Source organism: Amblyomma americanum, chromosome 8 (genome assembly GCF_052857255.1).
Source record: "Amblyomma americanum isolate KBUSLIRL-KWMA chromosome 8, ASM5285725v1, whole genome shotgun sequence".
NCBI lineage: Eukaryota > Metazoa > Arthropoda > Arachnida > Ixodida > Ixodidae > Amblyomma > Amblyomma americanum.
The window spans coordinates 75,094,059-75,115,122 of record NC_135504.1 but is presented as its reverse complement, the minus strand read 5'-3'; the positions used below and the strand labels follow the sequence as shown (position 1 = coordinate 75,115,122).

General features: G+C 45.7%; 1 protein-coding gene across 5 annotated transcripts in view; it reads left to right on the top strand.

Annotated features, from left to right (window-relative positions):
* LOC144101936 (uncharacterized) overlaps positions 1-21,064 on the top strand; it is a 97,198-nt gene that overhangs the window by 53,175 nt on the left and 22,959 nt on the right. For all 5 annotated transcript variants that reach the window (XM_077635171.1, XM_077635170.1, XM_077635172.1 and 2 more), the window contains 2 exons: positions 3,968-4,116; positions 9,891-10,007. In XM_077635171.1, the coding sequence (XP_077491297.1) occupies positions 3,968-4,116; positions 9,891-10,007 (266 nt within the window). The remainder of the gene's footprint in view (positions 1-3,967; positions 4,117-9,890; positions 10,008-21,064) is intronic.

Sequence of the window (21,064 nt, the reverse complement as noted above, 5' to 3'; positions counted from 1 at the left end):
ATGAAGGCTGGAAAAGAAGTTTGCTTTTTAGTGATGGGCAAGAAAAGAAAATTTTATGAGGAAAAACAGTTTGAAGTGGTCCCCACTGGACTTTTAAACAACTGTCATCGCTACTGGGGGTATTGCAGGCACACCTTTGGTGCCAAACTTGCCTTGAACTGCAGCGCCTGGGGATATGAGGGATACAACATGGCTTTGTTCACAAGCCCTAAGGAGAGGTAACTCAGGCACGTAGGTATTTTGTGTACTCCTTTTAGGCTGCCAGATCTCGTGCTGGTTGCAGTGAGAAAGGGTTAGAGCAGAATTATATTGTTGCACAGGAGCCAAAGTGCTGTACATGCATTGTTTTAGGCCAGACAGCAGGGCGTGCGTTGGACACATATCGGAACAAGCCAAAGGGGGCCACACTGTGATTGCAGTAGTGCCCTGTCCTGTTAATATGGGAAACTCATATTATGGACAGATATTGTAGGGACTGAACTTCGCAATGTGTTTGTGCCTCGTTAATATCGCTTTTAAGGCTATGGACAGGGTGAAAATGCACGGAGCACATTGAGACCCACATGTTTTTGCATTAGCATTAAAAGGTGCTGTGCAAGTGGAAATGGCGCGACCGCTGTCATATGTGACGCGTTGCGATCGTTTTGACGTCATTAGAACGTGCCCACCATGGCAGCTGACATTTGAATTAATGGTTGGTCGCGAGTGGTTGCTTGGGAAAAGCAACCTGGGTTGCACAGTCCCCATTGGTCGCTGAGGTTGAAAACATGCACCTGTCGGGGCTAGTGGTGCATCACTTAGGGGGCATGCAGCTTTTAAATCAGCAAATCTAGAAAAAAAAATCGAATTTTAGAAAACACCTTATCCATAGTCTTTCTAAATATATCCCGAAAAATTTTCCCTTAAAACGTCCTGGAAGTGACTGCAAGGAATGCTTTTGTGACCATAGGCAGCAAAAAGCACGTTGAAATCTCCATTGAAATGCGAGTTTTCTCAAGTGTTTTTTTTTACCTGACTGTCCTGCTTGCAGAAAGTATAGCATGACAATGGTTTCAAAGATTTTCTGTGGTTTGTTGCGTTGTGTTCCTTGATAAATTTTTTGCGCAGTGATGTTCCTTAATATTTCAACTACTTTCCCATTTTTTTTTGTTTGTCACTAATTTGTCACGACAATATTGAGTATATCACGCAAGCGTGGATTTAACAACTTGTTAAGAAAAAAATCAGTTGCTAAAAACACTTGGAGAATGTCACTGCATCAACTATTTCTTTGGGAGAAATTTGAGTGACTGCAGACTCCTACTGTTTTTTTGGTGTCACGACAGGCTTTCTGCAAGCTTGTTATAGCTGTGAAGCACAAAAATTTATTATGTGAACATTATTTAGGGTACAGCACGATGATCTGGATCTGAGCTACATGGTTTATATTGCGATTAAAACAGCAGCCAACGAGGGACGGCAAAGAGGCAGGATATGAGGCTGATGTAACGACTGGTCTTTATTTGGGTGCGCACCCTAACATAAAGGCGAAAAGAGAGGAGGTAAAACATTGCGCAGTCACGATGAAACAAAAGTGGTCAACAACGGATGAAAGCAAAGTAACAAAAAACATGCATAAAGAATGGGAGGTGTAAAGTGCCAACTCGGATGAAATATTGGAAGTGACAAAAAGAAAAATCAATGTATGGAAACACGTGGCTAAAAAAACTGGCAAAGCAAATATGTGAAGTAACAAGGAAAAACACTTGTAAAAAACGGCGGGTATAAAGTGCCAACCCAAAAGACATGTTAGAGGTAATAAAAAAAACTAAAACCAAAGTATGGAAACATGTGGCTAAAAAAGCTGGTGAAGAAGTAAGAACGAAGTAAAGACAGTTAAAAGGAGGGATGCAACAAGTACTGTCCTCAGCCATAAAGTGGAGCATTTAATCTTGCACAACTGTCCAAGGTATCTGTTTTTCTTTTTTTGGTGAGGGCTACTTACGTGGCACTGATGCAGGTGCCCCTGTTGTCATTGATCGTACCAGCTACCAGCACTTCACATGTCTATTACTCGCTCTTTTTTGTCAAGAAAGTAGACTTGCGCAGCAGCGGGACACAACCGGTGGGCTCACAATGCTTGCAGTAGCGCACAATGCTTGGAGTGGTGGGCCAAATGTCCCCCCGAGGCATTGTTGTCGAATCTTGCGTGCTCGATCGCACAATCATTAAAGCACCTACCCGTTTGTCCAATACTATACACTTTTCCTCATGACACGAGGAACTTGTACACAACACCAACCTCACAAGACGCATACGACTTCTAGTGATGCATATCACACTTGGGCTCCTCGCTTAAATTATTCACGTTTGGGCACATTGAAATAGCTTTTTTGGCGTGGAAAAAACGGACACCCCACTTCTTGCAACTATTTCTATGTTCTACTCCATCCCCCTGCCATTTTTCTACCAGATGTTCGTGCGGCTATGGAAGAAAGGGGTCTGATTTCATTTCAAAACACTGTCGGGATGATGTTGGACGCCTTCCTTGAATTATTCAGTTCCTACTTGAGGGCTACGGTTGTGTGCTTCGAAGACGGTTGCTTCATTCAAAAAGCCGGGATTTGCATTGGCTCAAGGGTGGCACCCCACCTGTGTGATTTGTTTTTGGCTGTGTTTGGGACGAAGCTGCAAAACACACTTTGCGACAGGCGAGTGTTCGCCACCATCAGGTTTGTGGACGACTGTCTCGTTCGCTGTGGCAAGGAAATCACACACGAGTCGTATGACTGTAAGGGCACCATTCTGGAGGCCTTCCAAGCCAGTTGTCCCAACCTTGCCTTCACGACGGAGCTCCCTCAGGAACGCAGTATTCGTTTCCTCTATCTGGTGTTGAAGTTTAGCGCTAAGCTTGTCTGCTGGAGATACGAAGCTTGTGCTAGGAAGCAGTTCTTACCGTGTGACTCTAGTCACTCGAAAATTGTTGAGCGAGGGGTAGCAACTGCGGCGCTGTCCTCTGCTCTTGAGCGTTCATGTGAACCCCAGTAGGGTCAGAGCTTCGCCAGACTTCAAGAAGCTGGCTTCCCTGCAATGCTCATCTCTGCTATCTGTGAAGCGTTGCTCCAGAGGTGCAAAGCCAGTTCCAACGTCCTAAGCAACTGGACTTCCGCTAATGTGAGCGCATGCAGCATCTTGTGGTCGTTCCCTACAGACATGGGTTCTCCCACAACCTCTAGCAAATAGCTGTAAGATGTGGGATGTCTATTATTTTTTCCGTGCCTAAAAAAGCTATTTCACTGTACGCGAAGGTGCATAACACAAGCCTAAGTATGATATGCGTCACCAGAAGCCGTACAAGTCTTGTTCGATCCCAACCGTGGCGACCGAATTGTGATGGAGGCGAAATTCCAGAAGCCCGTGTACTGTGCGATGTCAGCGCGCATTAAAGAACCCCAGGTGGTCGAAATTTCCGGAGCGCTTCACTACGGCGTCTCTCATAGCCTGAGTTGCTGTGGGACGTTGAACCCCCATAAACCAAACCAAACGTCTTGTTGCAACACACTGTGGCGATGTGATTGACGTCACTCTGCACCCTCCTTTAAGCGTGGCTTTCGAACGTTACGAAAAATGACACAAATTTCTTGAGCCGCAGCTGCGAGGGTGATTGCGTTTCTGAAATTCTTAAAACTGATATGGTTATTGATAATGGTTGGTTACAAGTCTCCAATTGCAATCGAACACCTATTGGTAATATTTAAAAAGCTAACTATTGGAATTTAGTCAATCACTTTACTAGTTAGCACGATTTGCCTTTTTTTTGTCCGCCAGCACTGGTATTAACATGCCGCAGAAAGCTTCTTGTTATCTCAAAACACCCATTTTTGTAAATTAGTGTTGGGCTTACCTGAAACACCTGGTATATGGGTCAGTTTTTCTTTTGAGCATACAGCCAAACTTTGGCTCATCAGTGCTGTGTGATTGCCTGCAGGTATGAGGGGCGACAGCACTGTGGGACCCTTGAGCCTGCCGGCTGACCTTTCTTCGCTGAGCTGCTTGGACGCAAACCAGTCCCATGTGGACGTGTCGTCGCTCACGAGCACCTCTGTGCACCTGGACCTGCTCTCAGAGACTCGGCAGGTGAGTCCGGCCTGCGCTTCCTTGACGAGATTCTTGTTTGTCAGTACATACTGCCGGCCAGATTGTGGGCCGAGCATGGAACATGAAAGCATACCACGCAAGGTAAAGTGTTATAACTGCGGGTCAGACTTTCGTGTTCATCTCAGAACCCAGTATTCGGGCCAGTCTCAAGCTGCTTTGATGCATTTTTTTTTTCCTGTCTCTTTCACCACACCCTGTACGACGTGCTCTATACTTTCTGTGGGAAATACTTAAACCCAAAAAACTCACTCAATTACAATTTTTGGTGATATAATGAGGCATCTCGGTATGGTCAAAACTCACTTGTTTATCTCAGAATTTTGTCAGCTCAAGCATTCGATTTAGAAATAACGCATAATTTGTGATATTTAAAACGGTGCTTGTTCAATGATAGTGTCACGAAGTGGTGACTGCAAACCGGAGAGCAGAAAGACTGTGAATATGGAGTTTACTTTACTTAGGCTGATGTGTGCCCACAATGGACTGAATCACTCGGTGGCAGCATTGTGACAAGCGTGCTCGGTGGTCGTCGAACAGAATCCCCGCTGCTCTCGGCTGTTGTGCTCAATTTAAAGCTGATAACGAACTTTCGAGCTAAAGCGTGCTACCTTACTACAACATTATCGAACAATGTAGAATCGGCTCCACCTGGATGCGATCAGTCAAGATAAATCTGGTCACATCTTGCATTGCAAACAAAGCGATAAATCATCATGCCGGCAGCTTTGAAGATTGAACAAACTCTACAAAGGTTCGCGGCAATATGTTATCTCCATTACCGAAAGTAATGGTTATGAAATCTTAAAAGCAGGATGTTATGTTAGCATTGAAATATTGCACTAGGTTGAGCAAGAGGGCGATGTGGCATTGCATGGTCTGGATGTTGATTTTAGCAATGGAACTGGTGCCTGACAGTCAGGGTGGCCAGAATGTTATGCACGGTTCCGCATCAGTATCCGTGTATGCAGTGGAGGAAAGTACTTAAGCAGCTGTCCTAGGGAAGTGAGCAGCGCTAGCATACGACGCTTGGTGAGGAGGTACTTGGAGCCTCTCGGTATGCAGAGCAATACCTCAAAACGCATGACTTAATCCAAAGTTACCATCATACCACCAGCTCAGCACGCCTCTGGCTGGCATACATGATTAATTGCCTTCTTTGGTTGGGTAATTGCTACTTGATATCAAGCTGTGGCAGCTATGCCATGGATGCTGTTAAAACCGAATTCCGAAAAATGAATTCCGTGTACCTTTTCGGTTTTCTTTTTTCCGGATTAAACCGAAAAGTAGAACCCTTAGCTATAATAAAGGAAAAAATACCAAAAAGTACTAAAACTCGGAAGCATAAAGCTCATTAGATGTGTCTAATAAAGGAAATAGTTTTAAGGGGTGACATGGCAATTAAAACTTATCACTTTATTTATTTATGTAATGTAACCAAATCTAGCACAGATTTTTAACGTTTCACGCTGATTTCAGAACTGCATTTTATTTAAGCCAGCTTGTATAGTGATTAATTATAGGTAACACCCTCGTAGAGTCATCTGTGGGGCATTAAATAATTAAGAAAAGAGTGCACTAGTTTTTTATGTAATCATATTCACAAAGCCTTGTTCTGCTTAGTAAAGCTATTGATTCCTTTAGATGCCCAGTACTCATGAAAATAAGTTACTGTATAGCATGCATATTTTCATGAAAAATTTTCTTACAAAAATAACTTTAAACAACTTTTTCAATGCATTTACTATGCCTTGTTAACATGAAAACTTATGTCTAGACAATGTACAGGGTGAAAATACCGAGCCCATTGGGTCCACGTATTTCTTTCACATTAATATATGGACAACGATGGGAACCAAGTTTGGTTTTCTGCAACCAGATGTTTTCTTTCCTGTATTTTAAAAGCAGGACACCACCGAAAAGCAGTGCAAAAGTGCAAATGTTGTTTTTGTGCTTTCATGTTTTGCAGCGCCAAGATGCCCTGTTGACGTTCCTTACGGTTCACTGTATTTCATGAATTTATGTGAAGAATGTAAAGCTGCTTTCAACAGCTTCCAGCGACTAAGTACGGATATCTACTAGCGGTTCATGGGATACGAAGAGTCGAAGTAGATACAGTCGAGTCCACTTAAAACAATGTTTAAGTGCCACGAAAATTCTATTGTTATAACCGATAATTGTTATAAATTGGTTGCACGAAAAAAAGCATAACTGCAAAGAGGGGTCACGGACGGCAAGTGACATGCGAGCTCCGCCGAGGCATCGTTTTGGTGGGACCGAAAGGGGCATTGTAAAAAATACGAGATGGTTGCTGCGGCTACCTCTCAGCTTGAAAAATCCCTTAGTGCCCGAAAAAACAACAAAGAAAACATGAAAACTTGAAAGCATTTAAATAGGGCAAAATAGCTTGCACTTCTCACTTCTTTGCTGAAACAAACCCGTAATCGGTGAGTTTCGACTGCTTCGCGGCAATCTTGCTGAAATCGTTTTGGAGGGCATCCTAATGTTGGACATGTCCGAGTGAAAGGTTTTTTTGCAAAAATGAAGTCCCGCAGGGACTCAATCATTCTTGAGGCCTCCTGATGAGAGACAACTTGTGCAAGCTCAGGTTCATCTTCGTCATCGCTGCGGTCATCGTCTTCCGCGCCGGTGACTGCTGCAACGATCGCCTCGTCAGTCAATTCTTCGTTTGTGGTGACTGCATCGTCGGCGTGCAAGAATTCTTCAAGCCCTTCCGCGTCGCCGTCATCACCGCGCACCGTAGACCTAAGTTCTGTAATCGCTCCATCGGCAGGAGCTTAGCGACACTCCGCATCACTGATATCCCCGGTAAAGCCCGCTTTTGGGAAGCAATTCATGATGGTGGAGGAGCTGACTTCTGCCCATGCCCTAAAATTGAATTGAACAGCCATCAGGAGCGAAATCTTAGTCTGGAGCGGGTCGGCATTCACGCATAGCAATGTCCTGGTTAAGAGCAAGCCTGCTCAACACGCCGGCGATACAATGCCTTGAAGCACGCAATCACGCCTGCGTCGATGGGCTGCAAGCCTGCAGTCGTGTTCAGCGGCAGGAAGGAAATTTTCAAATGCGACAGCTTCTGGGCAGTCTGGTGTGCAGTACAGTTATCAAGGACCAACGCCACCTTCCTGCCTTCATGCTGCACCCGCTGATCGAACTCGCATAGCCACTCGCAGAAAAGTTCACGCGTCATCCAAGCTTTCTTATTATGACGGTAACGAACTGGAATCCTCGCAGCACCACGGAAAGAGCGGGGATTCCTAGATTTTCCAATTACGAAGGCGGGGCATTTGTCTCTGCCGTCCATATTTGCACAGAGGAAAACGGTCGTTCGCAATTTGCTCTCCTTGCCGCCCTTACAGGGATCGCCTTTGAGTGCATGCGTCTTCGACAGAAGCATTTGGAAGAATAGCCCGGTCTCGTCACCTTTGTGCAAGTCCCGGTCTGCATATGCTTTGCAGATGTACGGCAGTGTCTCTTCCAACCACTTCCGTCTAGCGTCAACATCGAGCGACCCTGCCTCGCCCACGACTGCCTTGTAGACGATTCCGTGCCTCTGCTTGAAGCGCTGAATCCAGCCACCACCAGGCTGGAAATCGGTGTTTTGAAGGAGATACGCAAAGTGCTTCGCCTTCTCCGCTAAAATCGGGCCACTAATTGGTAAGTTCATAGCACGTGCGCTAAGGTACCACTGATACAGTGCCTCCTCCATTTCTTTGTAGGCACCATGCTGAATCCTCTTCCGGCTGTCCTCCATAGCATGGCCAGCTCTAGCATGGCATTCGTTATCAGTCATCTTGAGCGCGTTGCGGATGATGGTTGAAACAGTTGGCTGTGACAGGCCGTACTTGCGTACTAAGTTGCACACTTTTTCACCACCTCGGTGCTCCCTCAAAATGTTCCGCTTCATTTCCAAAGATATTGCTGCTCGCTTTCTCTTCTGCGGCAGTTGATCTGGAAGAGCCACGCTGGCCGCGCTCCTGAAGGAGAATCGTCCATTGTTGAACTCTGGGGACGAATCCGATGGGCTTGCAGAACCAGCAGGACCGAGGCCGGTGATGGCAGATGATAAAAACCACGCTGGCAACGCACGTGCTTTGACGCTGTACGCTGCCCTCGGAACATGTGCAGCTCGTGAACCAGGAGCCAAAGAAAGTGGGAAAGATGGGGCAGCCCACGCTGAAATGCCGTGACGCGTTTTCAACGGGCGGCGCACCCTCAGAATGGACTGCTCCCCGTGCGGATACAAAAGCAACAAAAGGAAGCGCCTCCCTACCCTCTCCACCTCTGCCCAGAGGAAAGTGCCCGTCTTTTCTCCTCCTCCGAGTCATACAAGCTTCTCTGGCTCACCCCATGCGCCTCGCCTCGTATGCGTCGTCACGTGATCTTTTCGCAGCCGCTGTGGCCGCTGTGCGGGCGGCTCCGCATACGCGCGCGCGTTTTTTGCGCCGTAAGCGTAGTTTGGCTGGCGTGGTAGCTGCGTTTGTGAGTTTTTTTCTTTGAGGGTTGGCTCCAAATGACATTTAATCGTTATAACCGACCATCTAGTATGATAGCATTGTTATAAGCGGTTTGTTTTACCATAGAACACATTGCAAAAGTGTCGGTGCCGCGGCTGTCTATTACTATATCCGATATATTGTTAAAAGCGGTATTGTTATAAGTGGGTTTGACTGTAATAGGCCATCGTGCTGTCAGACGCCATCACACATTTGATGCACAGCACGGGCTTCAAACTACGCCACAATATATGAAAGATAATTGCGACCAGAATAATGCATTTCGCACTGCCAAGGTTTCTTCTAATTTCCACTTCACTGACCACTACTGTGCACTGAAGCAGAATTTACTTACAAAGCATTTTTCTTTCAGATTTTTTTTCATGATTTGTTATTATGGATGACTTGCTTTATGGACACACTTGTTCAGGAACCAAAGTGTCCATATTAAGGAGAGGCACATTGAAAAATCGAGCTTTATTAAAACACTATCCCAGATCTCTGCATTCGTGCGTAAAAACAATCATTCTACTGCCATTCGTTACAAAATGTTGAAGGGATGAGTGGTAGCCATTGGTGTAAAGTACAAGGAGGAAAAGAGGGAATAAACCTTAATGTTTATTCCCAGCGACAGTTTTAATCTCTCCTGTTTACGGTGATACTGAAGCAGTGTTTCTCCGTTGTCGGAAACCAGCGGATCTCGCAGTGCACTGGCACCACCAGAAGAGTGATTAGCTCACTATTTTTTTACAGCCACACATGAAAAAAAAGTCATTTTCTAAATTCACGTGGCATATTTCACTAATTTTTCGGCAAGAGACAGATGAAGACCTGAGGGTTACAAAAAAAAATTGAGAATTCGAAAATACTGACCACATCGGCCATTTTATTTGCCACTTCCCTTCTTAAAGAAAAAAATGATAGCTGTACTGTGCAGAACAAGGCTTTGTGAACATGCTGGCATAAAAAAAGTGTGCTCTGTCACCTTACTTGTTCGAGGATGACCTTACGAGGGTGTTAATAGTAATTACATATCTTTACTGTCACAGGATGTTTTGGAAGGTAGTAAGCAGTTGCCGCTTCTGAAAAGGCAGCAATACTGACAGTTTCTCATGAAGTTCCCAGATGAGTCCAGCATCACATTACACCTCGGCAGCGTAGTGGAAACACTTGGCGGGCACTTTCCATGGACACAGCGCACAAGCCCCTCGTCTTGCTTGTCATTCTTATGTGTTGCAGTCCCTGCACCCCAGGTGGCGCCGTTGCTTTGACCGGCTGACGGCCATGGCCAGGGGCCACCTGACCCGGCGTCTTATGAAAACCCACCGTGTGCGCTCCATCATCCAGACAATCAAGGTGGGTGTGGCCACCTCCATTGCCACTTCCCAATGCATTCCAGGGCAGGGTTTTCCAATCATGCTTAACTTGTGGACGTAAGAAGTCAAGCCTCGATGTAACAAACACGGATATTACGGCTACATCGAACTCTTTGTGTGTAAATGTTTTTGACAAAGGCACGCAATTTCTACTTTATATATCGAATGTGGTTGGCCATGAAACGCATATATCGAACTCCCCAGCACCAAACTATGTCCATTTGGATGGCAGTTGGCAGGCTTCGCTGCACTGCACAAGTGACTGGTGATGATGCATTTGCGTCAAGGTTTGCACTTTTGTCTCGGACTCGCCAGCAGCGCCATGTAGGGTTGCAGTCCAGCAGTCGGCACGCGTTCACGCCTCTGGCATCCATCGACAGTGCCCTGGAAGCTGCAGCACAAGTGGTTGTAAACTTGCGGTAACAATCCTGCAATCATGTCCGCTGTTGCGCAGGTGGTGAAAACAGCGATAGCTTTTGCTTTGATGTACCGCTTTCAACACGACATGGCTGTAATGCGGGGAAGCCACCATAGCCGGCGCTTAACCTACACTTGCAGTGCTGTGCGGGGAAGCCAACCTAACTGGTGCTCGGTATATTGCGGCCTTCGGAATAGCTGCAAGCGCCTTATAAACGCCGCCAAAGCCTGGTAAAACGTCTCTCCGTTTTTCTAGTAAAGATCGCCAGAATTGCTGTTGCTTCAGTGGCTAAATTGTGCCGCTGTTGTGCAGGTTCCTAACGAAACTTTATATTACAAATTTTGGCTATACTATTTTATTATTTTTTACTTGTTCGCTATGCTATAACGTCCCCGCAGGGGGGCGTCTGCAACCTGCAGGCGTTGGTGAGTGGTGACACCACGGGTTCCCGAGCGTCCGCAGGGACATCCCCGCAGGGGGATGATGGTGAACAGTGCATCACCACGGACCCGAGCACCCGCGCCTCGCCGTGCGTGGCATCGCCGTGTCCGGGGAAAAGGGGATCCTGGTGGTTGAGCCGATGCTGAGTGTTTGGACCTTTAAGGCCCCTCGGCGGAGGCAACACACCACTTTGGCCCCAGCTCCCAGCTTCCTGTAGACGGCACCTCCGGCCTGACCCGACCGGAGGAAATCGGCAGTTGCCTTTTCTGGTCCTCCTCTACATCTTTTACTTTCCTATCTTCTTTCTGACTACTGTCCTGTCTCCTCGTTGTTTCTTGGTTTTTTCACTTCTTCATGGGTGGCTAGGGTTAACCTTGTGTGGCAAACTACCCTGGGTTTCGTCATATTTGGTTATAGTTGAGGTGTACAGCTGGTGTGGGCAGGACTTGCGTGCAAGTTGCTGTCCCGTCCCCTTGTTGGGCTGCGTGGTGGGTGGCTGGCACCGTGGCTGAAAAACTAAATTTTTTTATGGCTCCCCTCCATTCCCAACCTGATCGCTCTCTAAAAAGAGGGCGGAACGATGATTTTTTTCAAAAAAGAAAAGTGTCATTCCCAAAATTTCATGTCATTCACAGCAAAGCTGAAGAACAACAACCAAGACTGATTTCCCCATTCTTGGTAGCAAAGTGCCTGACCTTGACTTCGGGGTTTGGGTACAAGGTATCAAAAATGGCTAGTAGCGACTTACTGCTCGAAATACGCGACACCGTCCAGCACTTGAAACTTGCAAACATTGTATCGATAGGGGAGATTCCTGTCTCCATCACGTCACACCGGTCTTTGAACACAGTCCGAGGCGTCGTATCAGAAATTTTTTTTCACCTCTCTGAAAAAGAAATGCTTGAAGGCCTTGCCGACCAAGATGCCATAAATGTTCAGCGGATAAAGATCCGGAAGGATAACAAGGAAATAGATACGAAACACATGATCCTCACTTTCAACACCAGCACACTACCTGAAAGCATTGAAGTCAGGTACCTAAAAATAAATGTAAGGCCATATATACCCAACCCACGCAGATGTTTCAATTGCCAAAGGTTCGGCCACGGCTCACAGAGTTGTCGCGGCCGCAAAACTTGCGCGAAATGCTCCTCGAAGGACCACCAGTAAGATGAATGTGTTGCTGCCCCGCGGTGCACAAATTGTGAGGGAGACCATGCTGCATACTCCAGGGCTTGTCCGTCGTGGAAAAAAGAAAAAGAAATAATTACTCTGAAAACCACTGAAAACATTTCTTTCAAGGAAGCAAGAAGGCGATACGCCGAAACAAACCGGTTCTTCTTCACTGCGAAAACAACCTTCGCCGATGTGGTGCCGTGGGCGCGGCGCATCACACCAGGCTTCGGCACCTGTCCACGTTGCACGCAGTGGGCCTATGGCAGGGCCATCCGCGCCCCCTGGTGGAGTAGCTGATACTACTCCGCCAACCCCAAAGCAGGCTTCGCAGACCCCCGGGTCAGCGGGCCTCAAGACCTCTTCCCACAGGTCGAAGTCTAACTCAAAAGTCAGCGTGCATCCTGCACGGTCGTCCAGCGCCTCTGCTGAGGCGATGGACACTACCCAGGGCAGCCCCGTGCCGTCCACATCGGACGGACGGCGGAGGTCTTTGGATCGATCAAAAAAATGTGAGGCTCCGAGTCAAGGGGCCAAATCAAAATTAATCTAATTTTATCTGCACACACGCACACAACATTAAGATGGCTTCCATTACACACTGGAACTGCAGAGGTCCCGTAAATAACTATAACGACATAAAAGACATTTTAAACACAATTTCTCCTATTGCTTTATGTGTGCAGGAAACCAATCTAGGCCCTGAGCACACAAAGGTGCTAAAGAAGTATACTGTCTTCCGCCGTGACCGAGAGGGGGCGAGCAGACTCTCGGGAGGCGTAGGCATCATTGTGCAACCTGGCGTAGCAGCTAGCGAGATCACACTCAAAACTAGGTTCGAAGCCGTAGCAGCCACCGTGGTTGGTTACAAAACCATTACAATTTGTAGCGTCTATCTTCAACCACATCTCGAAGTAAGACAGCATGAATTAGAGAGCCTTTTACAACAGTTACCGGAGCCATACTTGATAGTTGGCGATTTTAATGCACACTCTTGTTTCTGGAGCAGTGAGAAAACCGATAGCAGAGGTCAGGTTATTGAGGATTTTATACTATCCAACAATATTTGTTTATTGAAAACCGGTAAACCTACTTATTGCTCCCCTAGTTCAGGAAAAATTAGTGTTTTAGATTTGTCTTTTAGCTCTCCATCAGATTTTAGCGATTTTAAATGGGATGTCTTAGACAACCCGTACGGAAGCGATCATCTCCCTGTTAAAATCTTCCTGTCATCCCCACCATCAGTCACCCAGACAAAACCACGGTGTTGGAAGCTCAATTTAGCAGACTGGCAGCTGTTTAGAACAGCAGCCACGTTAGAAAATATTATGTTAAAAAATCTTAATGTAAATGAAATAAATGAAAAGTTCACAAATTGCATTCTTTCTGCCGCACGCTTGGCTATCCCCCAATCTTCAGGAATAGTACAATGCAACCATAAAATGTGGTGGACACGAGATTGCAAAGGAGAAAAACAACAAAATAAAGCTTGGGGTATATTTCGCCGATACCTCACACAGGAGAAGCTTATAAACTTTAAAAAAGCAAAAGCGCGGTACATAAGTCGAAATGTCGAAAAATCATCCTGGCAGCGTTTCATTTCCTCGATAAACAGTCAAGTCTCTTTGAAAAAAATGTGGGAGGCAGTACACAAAATGGCTGGTCGCTACTCTCCATTCACAGTTCCTCTTCCGACAGCCCCTGGTGTTCAGACAAATATAAAAGAACAAGCTGGCATATTAGGTGAACATTTTTCCACTGTATATCTAGTTCCTCTAACTATACTGAATCATTTTTAAAATATATAAACACAGCCGAAAAAGAAAGACTGCCGATAAAGGGCAGTGCTCACGAAGCATATGATAGCCCATTTACACTACAAGAAATTAACAGTGTACTTTCTTCGGGTAAACAGACTGCACCAGGACCAGATGAAGTCCATTACGAAATGCTTGCCCACTTGTCCGAACATGCTGTAGACTCGCTTCTGAAATTTTTTAACAAAATATGGTTATCAGGGGAGACTCCAGAGGCACGGAAAAAAGCCATTATTGTACCGTTGCTGAAGCCGGGAAAAGTACGTACCTCCCCTGGCAATTACAGACCTATAGCCCTAACAAGTGTACTTGTCAAATCCTTCGAAAGCGTCCTTAACATTAGATTAATGTTTATATTACAATCCCGTGATCTTCTTGACATCCATCAGTGTGGGCTTAAAAAGGCGTGCTCTACAACCGACCATCTAGTCCGCCTAGAGAACACAGTCCGAGAAGCATTTATACTCAAGCAACACTGCCTTGCGGTCTTTTTCGATTTAGAGAAAGCCTATGACACCACATGGAGGTTTGGCATACTGAGGGACCTTGGAGACCTCGGAATCCGTGGTAGAATGCTAAAATGCTTGAGTGACTTTTTGACCAACTGTTAATTTCAAGTACGCCTGGGTGCCACTCTTTCTAAGAATTTCATTCAAGGGAACGGCGTACCTCAGGGGTGCATTTTGAGCACCACGCTTTTTATAGTAAAAATGAATTCCCTAGCAAAAATAATCCCAAAGTCTATCATGTATTCTGTCTACGTCGACGATCTCCAGATTGCTTGCACATCCTCTAGCGATACATCGTGTTAGAGGCAAATACAGATGACAGTAAATAAACTAACATGAGCAGACAGAAACAGTTTCAAGTTTTCCACGCAAAAGTCAGTAGCTGTTCTTTTTTCGCTTAGAAGAGGACTGCACACTGATCCCTCCCTGTATTTAAATGAAGTCGCACTACCAATTAAAGATGAGCACAAATTTCTAGGAATGACTTATGACAAAAAGCTCACATTCCTTCCACACATAAACATACTCAAAAAGAAAGTTTCTAAATCTCTGAATATACTAATGTTACTTTCACGAAAACATTGGGGTTCCGATAGGACTTGTCTTTTACAGATTCATCGCTCTGTAGTACGCTCTACATTAGATTACGGATGCATAGTTTATGGATCAGCGAGGCAATCGTACCTTAAACGGCTAGACCCAGTACACAATTTAGGCTTGCGTCTTTCCACCGGTGCATACAGGACGTCACCGATAAACAGTCTTTATGTGGAAGCCAACGAGCCATCGCTTACAGAGAGAAGAACCATGCTTACTTGCTCGTACGTTTTAAAAATTCGTTCACTACCTAAACATATGTGTCACCAAATACTAGTCACGAAGTGTCCATCTAGAACACTATTTAACAACAAACCATTAGCTATAAGGCCATGTCTCCTGCGTTTTGAAGATATGTGCAAAAACCTCGGCGTAAAGGATGCATTACCTGGTGTTGCTCGAAGACGTGGTCCACTGCCTTCATGGTTCAATTTTCCTGTAATCTGTGACGTCACTCTTGCACATTTCCGTAAAAAGCGAACTCCACAGCAACATATATTACAAGAATTCCATGCCCTTGAAGAAAAATACAGTAGTTTTACAGAATTTTATACTGATGGATCAAAAACAGATAGTTGCGTAGGAAGCGCAGTGGTGCGAGGAAATTCGGAGCAAATAGTAAGACTACCACAGTGTGCCTCCATCTTCACCGCGGAGTGCTACGCAGTATGGATGACCATAGAAAATATACTAAGTGAGAACCTCAAAAATGCTGTTATCTACACAGACTCCTTAAGTGTACTTAGAGCTCTCCATTCTAAAAATGCAAGCTCCCCTCTGCTTGGTGACATCATACACCACATAGTAACTGCCACAGCTCAAGGACAAAATGTAAAACTGTGCTTGGTCCCGAGTCATGTGGGAATAAAAGGCAATGAGAGAGCAGATGTGTGTGCTGGTAAAGCTCGTGGCAAGGAAATAATGAAAGTAAATATGCCGTTTAATGATTGCATGAAATTAGTAGCAAGGAAACTAAGAAAAAAATGGCAGTCGGCTTGGAGCAATGAGGTCAAAAATAAACTACACTTGGTAAAACCAGTTTTAGGTGAATTTATGTCGTGTGTGCACCAAGAACGTTTCAAGGAAAAGATCGTATGCCGTCTCCGAATAGGCCACACGCACCTTACAACTTCCTACTAACAAAACAAGACAAACCTGTTTGCCAAGAATGTGGAGATGAACTCACGGTTAACCGCATTTTATTCCCTTGTGTTGAACTGGAAGAACTAAGAAAAACGTATTTTACTGAGTTTTATAATAAATGCATTCCTTTTCATCCCGCACTGCTTTTAGGAGATGATGCAATTGTTAATATATCGTGTGTTTTTAGCTTTCTTAACGAAACAGGATTTCTCAAGAGACTCTAAATTTTTTTACCCACTGGTTTGTTTGAATTTTAGTACACCTCAGCCAATTTCTCATGCCTGAGAAGAAAGCCGAGGCTTTTATTTTGATTGGTTGGGAGCCTCGATGTCCTTCCGCAGCCAAGGAAGGTTACTGAGGTTACCCGGCCCTCTTTAAAGCTTTTACTTATAGCCATTTATAAAATTTGTGTATGTTTTCACTGGGTAATATTAATGTTTGAGGGCCGCTAGAGCAAAGATGATTCTTGCATTTCTATAATAATCAACAAAAGACTTTTCCTATACCTTGTTCTTGGCACATGATGGCCTCAGTTGCCTATGTGCCATAATACACAACACAACGCTATGCTATAACGAGGTTTCACAGTAAACATACACTTGCTGAAATGCAGGGAATATAAATAAAAGGCAATGTTTTTGGGGGCCTTTGCATGTCCCTTGTTCAGTGAGCACCGAATTAATTGGCCGTGGCTTATATACACATGAAATACGTTGTTTGGTTACCTGGATAGGCAGTCTTTCAATATCGATGTGTGTTCACCGTATTGTACTTGCCTTTATTTTTCTGGTTCAGACCATCGAGTCATGTTGCATTCCCTTTATTATAATTTATCATGTTGTTTTCCGTTGCCCTGCAATGTGTTTTTTGCTTTACAACTAACTTACAGCTCGCTAGTGTCTGCTGATTTGTCCTTGGCATCTGTTACGATCCCCTGCATGAGATGCTCTTGATGATATATATGTCGTGTATGCCTACTCCTGTTTAAAGCCTGGCACTCAGGCTGGCAGTATTCTTTAAATAAATAAATAAACAAAGCATCTGTGGTTCGTCCAGCGTTGTTCTGTGTACTTCCTCTTGCATTCCCGTTTTTGTTGCCGGTTTCATAACGTTTTACATCCAGACTGTACTGTGAAGGTATAGGTGAAGGAAACAATGTAGGAATCAAGGGCAGTGGTTGCCTTAGTGGAAGGTGCTGAATTGATTTTGATTACCCAGGTACACTGAGTATTCATTCAAGTTGGTCTGTAAAGAAGTGTCAGGCCATGACGTCACGGAGATGCGGTGACTCTGGAGTCAGCAGCAACTTTAGTTGTATAGGCAAAAGGAGGCACTATTCGTATCGGGTATGCCATGCTTGCATGTTTTTGAACATAATTCGCAATATGCCGGCAAGTTGCAGTGTGGCTGGTTGCGCTGCAAAGCACAAGAAAGCGGCATCAGTTTCCACAGGTTTCTTCCGGTGAGATAGGGCAAAAGCAACGGGAGCAGACATGGAACGGGACAAGTGAACCCCTTCGGTGACTGATAGGCTTTGCGGCTGGCATTGCTTTTCTGCATAGAAATATGATCAGTTTCTTTGGGGCTTTGTCAGCATGGTTGCCCTTTGGTCACGTGGCGAATAGAGCAAAAAGAAACTCCTTCAGCACTTCTGCATTCTGGCATGCTCTCAACATGGGAAGTTTAGATGGGATATTCTATGTGTGTGTTATCCCAAGTTGAGCACAGGCGAGCTGTTTACAGGTCCTAGTCATCCCGACTATACATGCCCTCTTCATGCAGAAAAGATGAAACAGCTGCTGCCTTGAGAGTTCACAGCGAGCCGCTATGCACGACGCTGAAGAAGCAGCACCAGACTCAGATAAAAGCGCACTGTGTAGTTTTTTTCTGTATTTTCACTTTTGCAAGCTTCAACAAGTCTCTTTTCAACACCGATCCTAGAAAGCGATTAAACGTGTCTAGCACCTTGGCAAGTAACTTAGCGTTATTTCCCAGATTATTTGAATCTCGGATCGTTAAGAGCTTGGCGAACGTAGCAAATGCCACACCAAAAGCCACTAGTTGAATGTAAATTTTAAGATAACAAGCAGTTAGAATCACTTGCAGTATTTAGCTCAGCAGAGTGGATGTACATAATAATTACTTGAAGCTCAATTCTATGTTTGCGCAATTGAGCAGCTCTTCCAAAACCAAGAAAGCGAAAGAAGCATGCTTGCAGACCTCCATACGTTATCGATCAAAGATCCTTGCCACAACTTTGTTTCATCAAGCAGAATAAAGCAAGTTTGCTACACACTCGTCAAAGACCAAAGAACAGAGATCGCATTTGCATTATTCAGAGTAACTGTATTATTTATACCCATGTCGTGCAGACAGATTTAATGCCACTAAGTGCTTACTGTCTTAAGTTTTAATGGCATTTGCATGGTGCCATACATATAAATTTAACGGCATTAGCCTACAGCCATTCACGACCTACAGAGTTCGCCACAACTCGTTCTCCCGAGCAGTGCATACGCTCATCCCCATTATGCACGCAGAAAAGCATACAGCTATGCAGCTACATTGTCATCGTTATCTTCAGTCAGACTACGCCTACTGCAGGGCAAAGGCCTCTCCCATTTCTCTCCAATTAACCCTGTCGTGTGCCAGCTGTGGCCACCATATCCCCCCATCCTCCCTGCTACACTTGCCTTCCCTAGGAATCCAGTCTGTTACGCTTAAGGACCATAGGTTATCTTGCCTTCGCATCACATGCCCTGCCCAAGCCCATTTCTTCCTCTTGATTTCGACTAGGATGTCATTAACCCGCCTTAGTTTCCTCACTCGCTCTGCCCACTTCTGGTCTCTTAACATTACTCGTATTTTTTTGTTTCCTGTAGCTCGCTGCGTTGTCCTTAATTCAAATTGAACCCTTTTCGTTAGCCTCCTTATTCCGCCCCATTGGTGAGCATCGGTAAGATACAGCTGTTATATTGATTTAGCTCAGAAGTAGAGGGAGCTGAAGTGTAGAAGCTGAGGAGGCAGAAGGGCTTTGCCATCTTGCTTGCAGCCACTCGGCAGCCTGGAGTAGTTCTTCTGTCCCCGATTGTGTGATGCGTAATATGCATGATAAACCTGGTGGAGGTGCTGGGTGCGCTTCCAGTCCCGCGTAGGCGAGCGACCAGCACGGATCTCAACCCGGTCTGCCAGCGTCGCGGCCACTGCCTCTCTGGAGCGTGCCCTGAATTCAGACCCCTTCCGGCTGCAACAAGGGCGATGCAACCTCGGTCTTCAGAGGAACCAGCTGCCATGTCAACTGAGAACAGGCTCCCACGCAAATCCTCTGTCATCAGCCGCAAACACCCCCGTCGTTCCATGGCGACGTGTTCAAGGATGCCGAGGATTGGAGTGTTGCCCGTTACAATGGCTGGAGTGATGACTGTAAGCTCCACAATGTCTGTTTCGTGCTTGAAGAGCCGGCTCGGACATGGTTCGAAAACCATGAGGCCTTGTTTACATTCTGGGAGGCCTTCTGCCGCAACCTGATAGCCACTTTCCCGCAGACCATCGAGAGCGAGCAGAAGCTGAGTTACAGTCGCGCAACCAGTGCCACAACGAGAGTGTATGCATGTGCTATGAGGACATGACCTGCGTTTTTAAATGTGCGGATATGAACATGACTGGAGACAAGAAGCTTCGCCACCTCATGCGCAGTGTCAAGCAAGAGCTGTTCGGGGGATTCATGCGCATCCTGCCGCGCACTGTGGCAGAGTTTCTCACCGAGGCGGCCATTGTGGAGAAGACGCTGGAACAGCGAGCCCGTCGATACAGTCGTGACGTCAACACCTTTGCGCCTGATGCCATCTTTATGTCTCTTGTTACGCGAGCTGATCCGGTCTGTCATCAGGGAGGAACTGCAAGCCTTTTGGGTGCCATCTGATACACCACCTTTCCCGCCACTTAGTGAACTCGTCTGGGACGAGGTGCGCCTGGCAGCACAACTTGCTGGACTCCGTGGTGGGTGGCTGGCACCATGACCGAATAACCACATTTTTTTATGGCTCCTCCCCTTTCAAAACCAGATCGCTCTCTCAAAAGAGGGCGGAACGAAGCAGCAGATTTTTTTGTCAAAAAAAAAAAATCGACCTTCACCAAGTTCTATGTCATGCACAGTCAATGTGAAGAAAAGCAAGCTCGTATAGTATCCCCATTTCTCATGTCCAAACGCATAACCGATACCTTGGGCCCTGGCTACAAGGTATCAAAAATGGCCAGCGGCGACTTACTTGAACTGCGCGACAGCATCCAGTGTTCCAAACTCTCATACATTGCCTCTATAGGGGACATCTCTGTCTCCGTGACCCCCCACTGATCTCTCAATGCTGTCCGAGTCGTAATCTCTGAAACTGACTTTAGCCATCTGACAGAAGCCGAAATGCTTCAAGGACTATCTGACCAAAGTGTAATTGATGTTCACAGAATCAAAATCCGCATGGAAAACAAGGAAATAGATACTAAAGACATGGTCCTTACATTTAACACCAGCACCTTGCCCAAAACTATCGAAGTTGGATATCTGAAGGTCAACTTCAGACACTACATACCAAATCCCCACCAATGTTTCAATTGCCAGAAGTTTGGCCACGGCTCAGAAAGTTGCCACGGCTGAAAAACTTGCGCGAAATGCACTTTGAAGGACCCCTATTCTGAGGAATGTGACGCAGCTCTCCGCTGCGCAAACTGCGAAGAAGACAGCGCTGCGTACTCCAGGGCGTGTCCGTCCTGGAAAAAGGAAAAGGAAATAATCAGCATAAAGACCAAAGAAAATATTTCATTTAAAGAAGCGAGGAGGTGATTTGCTCTCACCAATACATTCACCTTCACAGCGAAACCCAACTTCGCTGATGTGGTGCGCAGGGGCGTAGAACCACACAGCACTCTGGCACCTGCCGAGGCC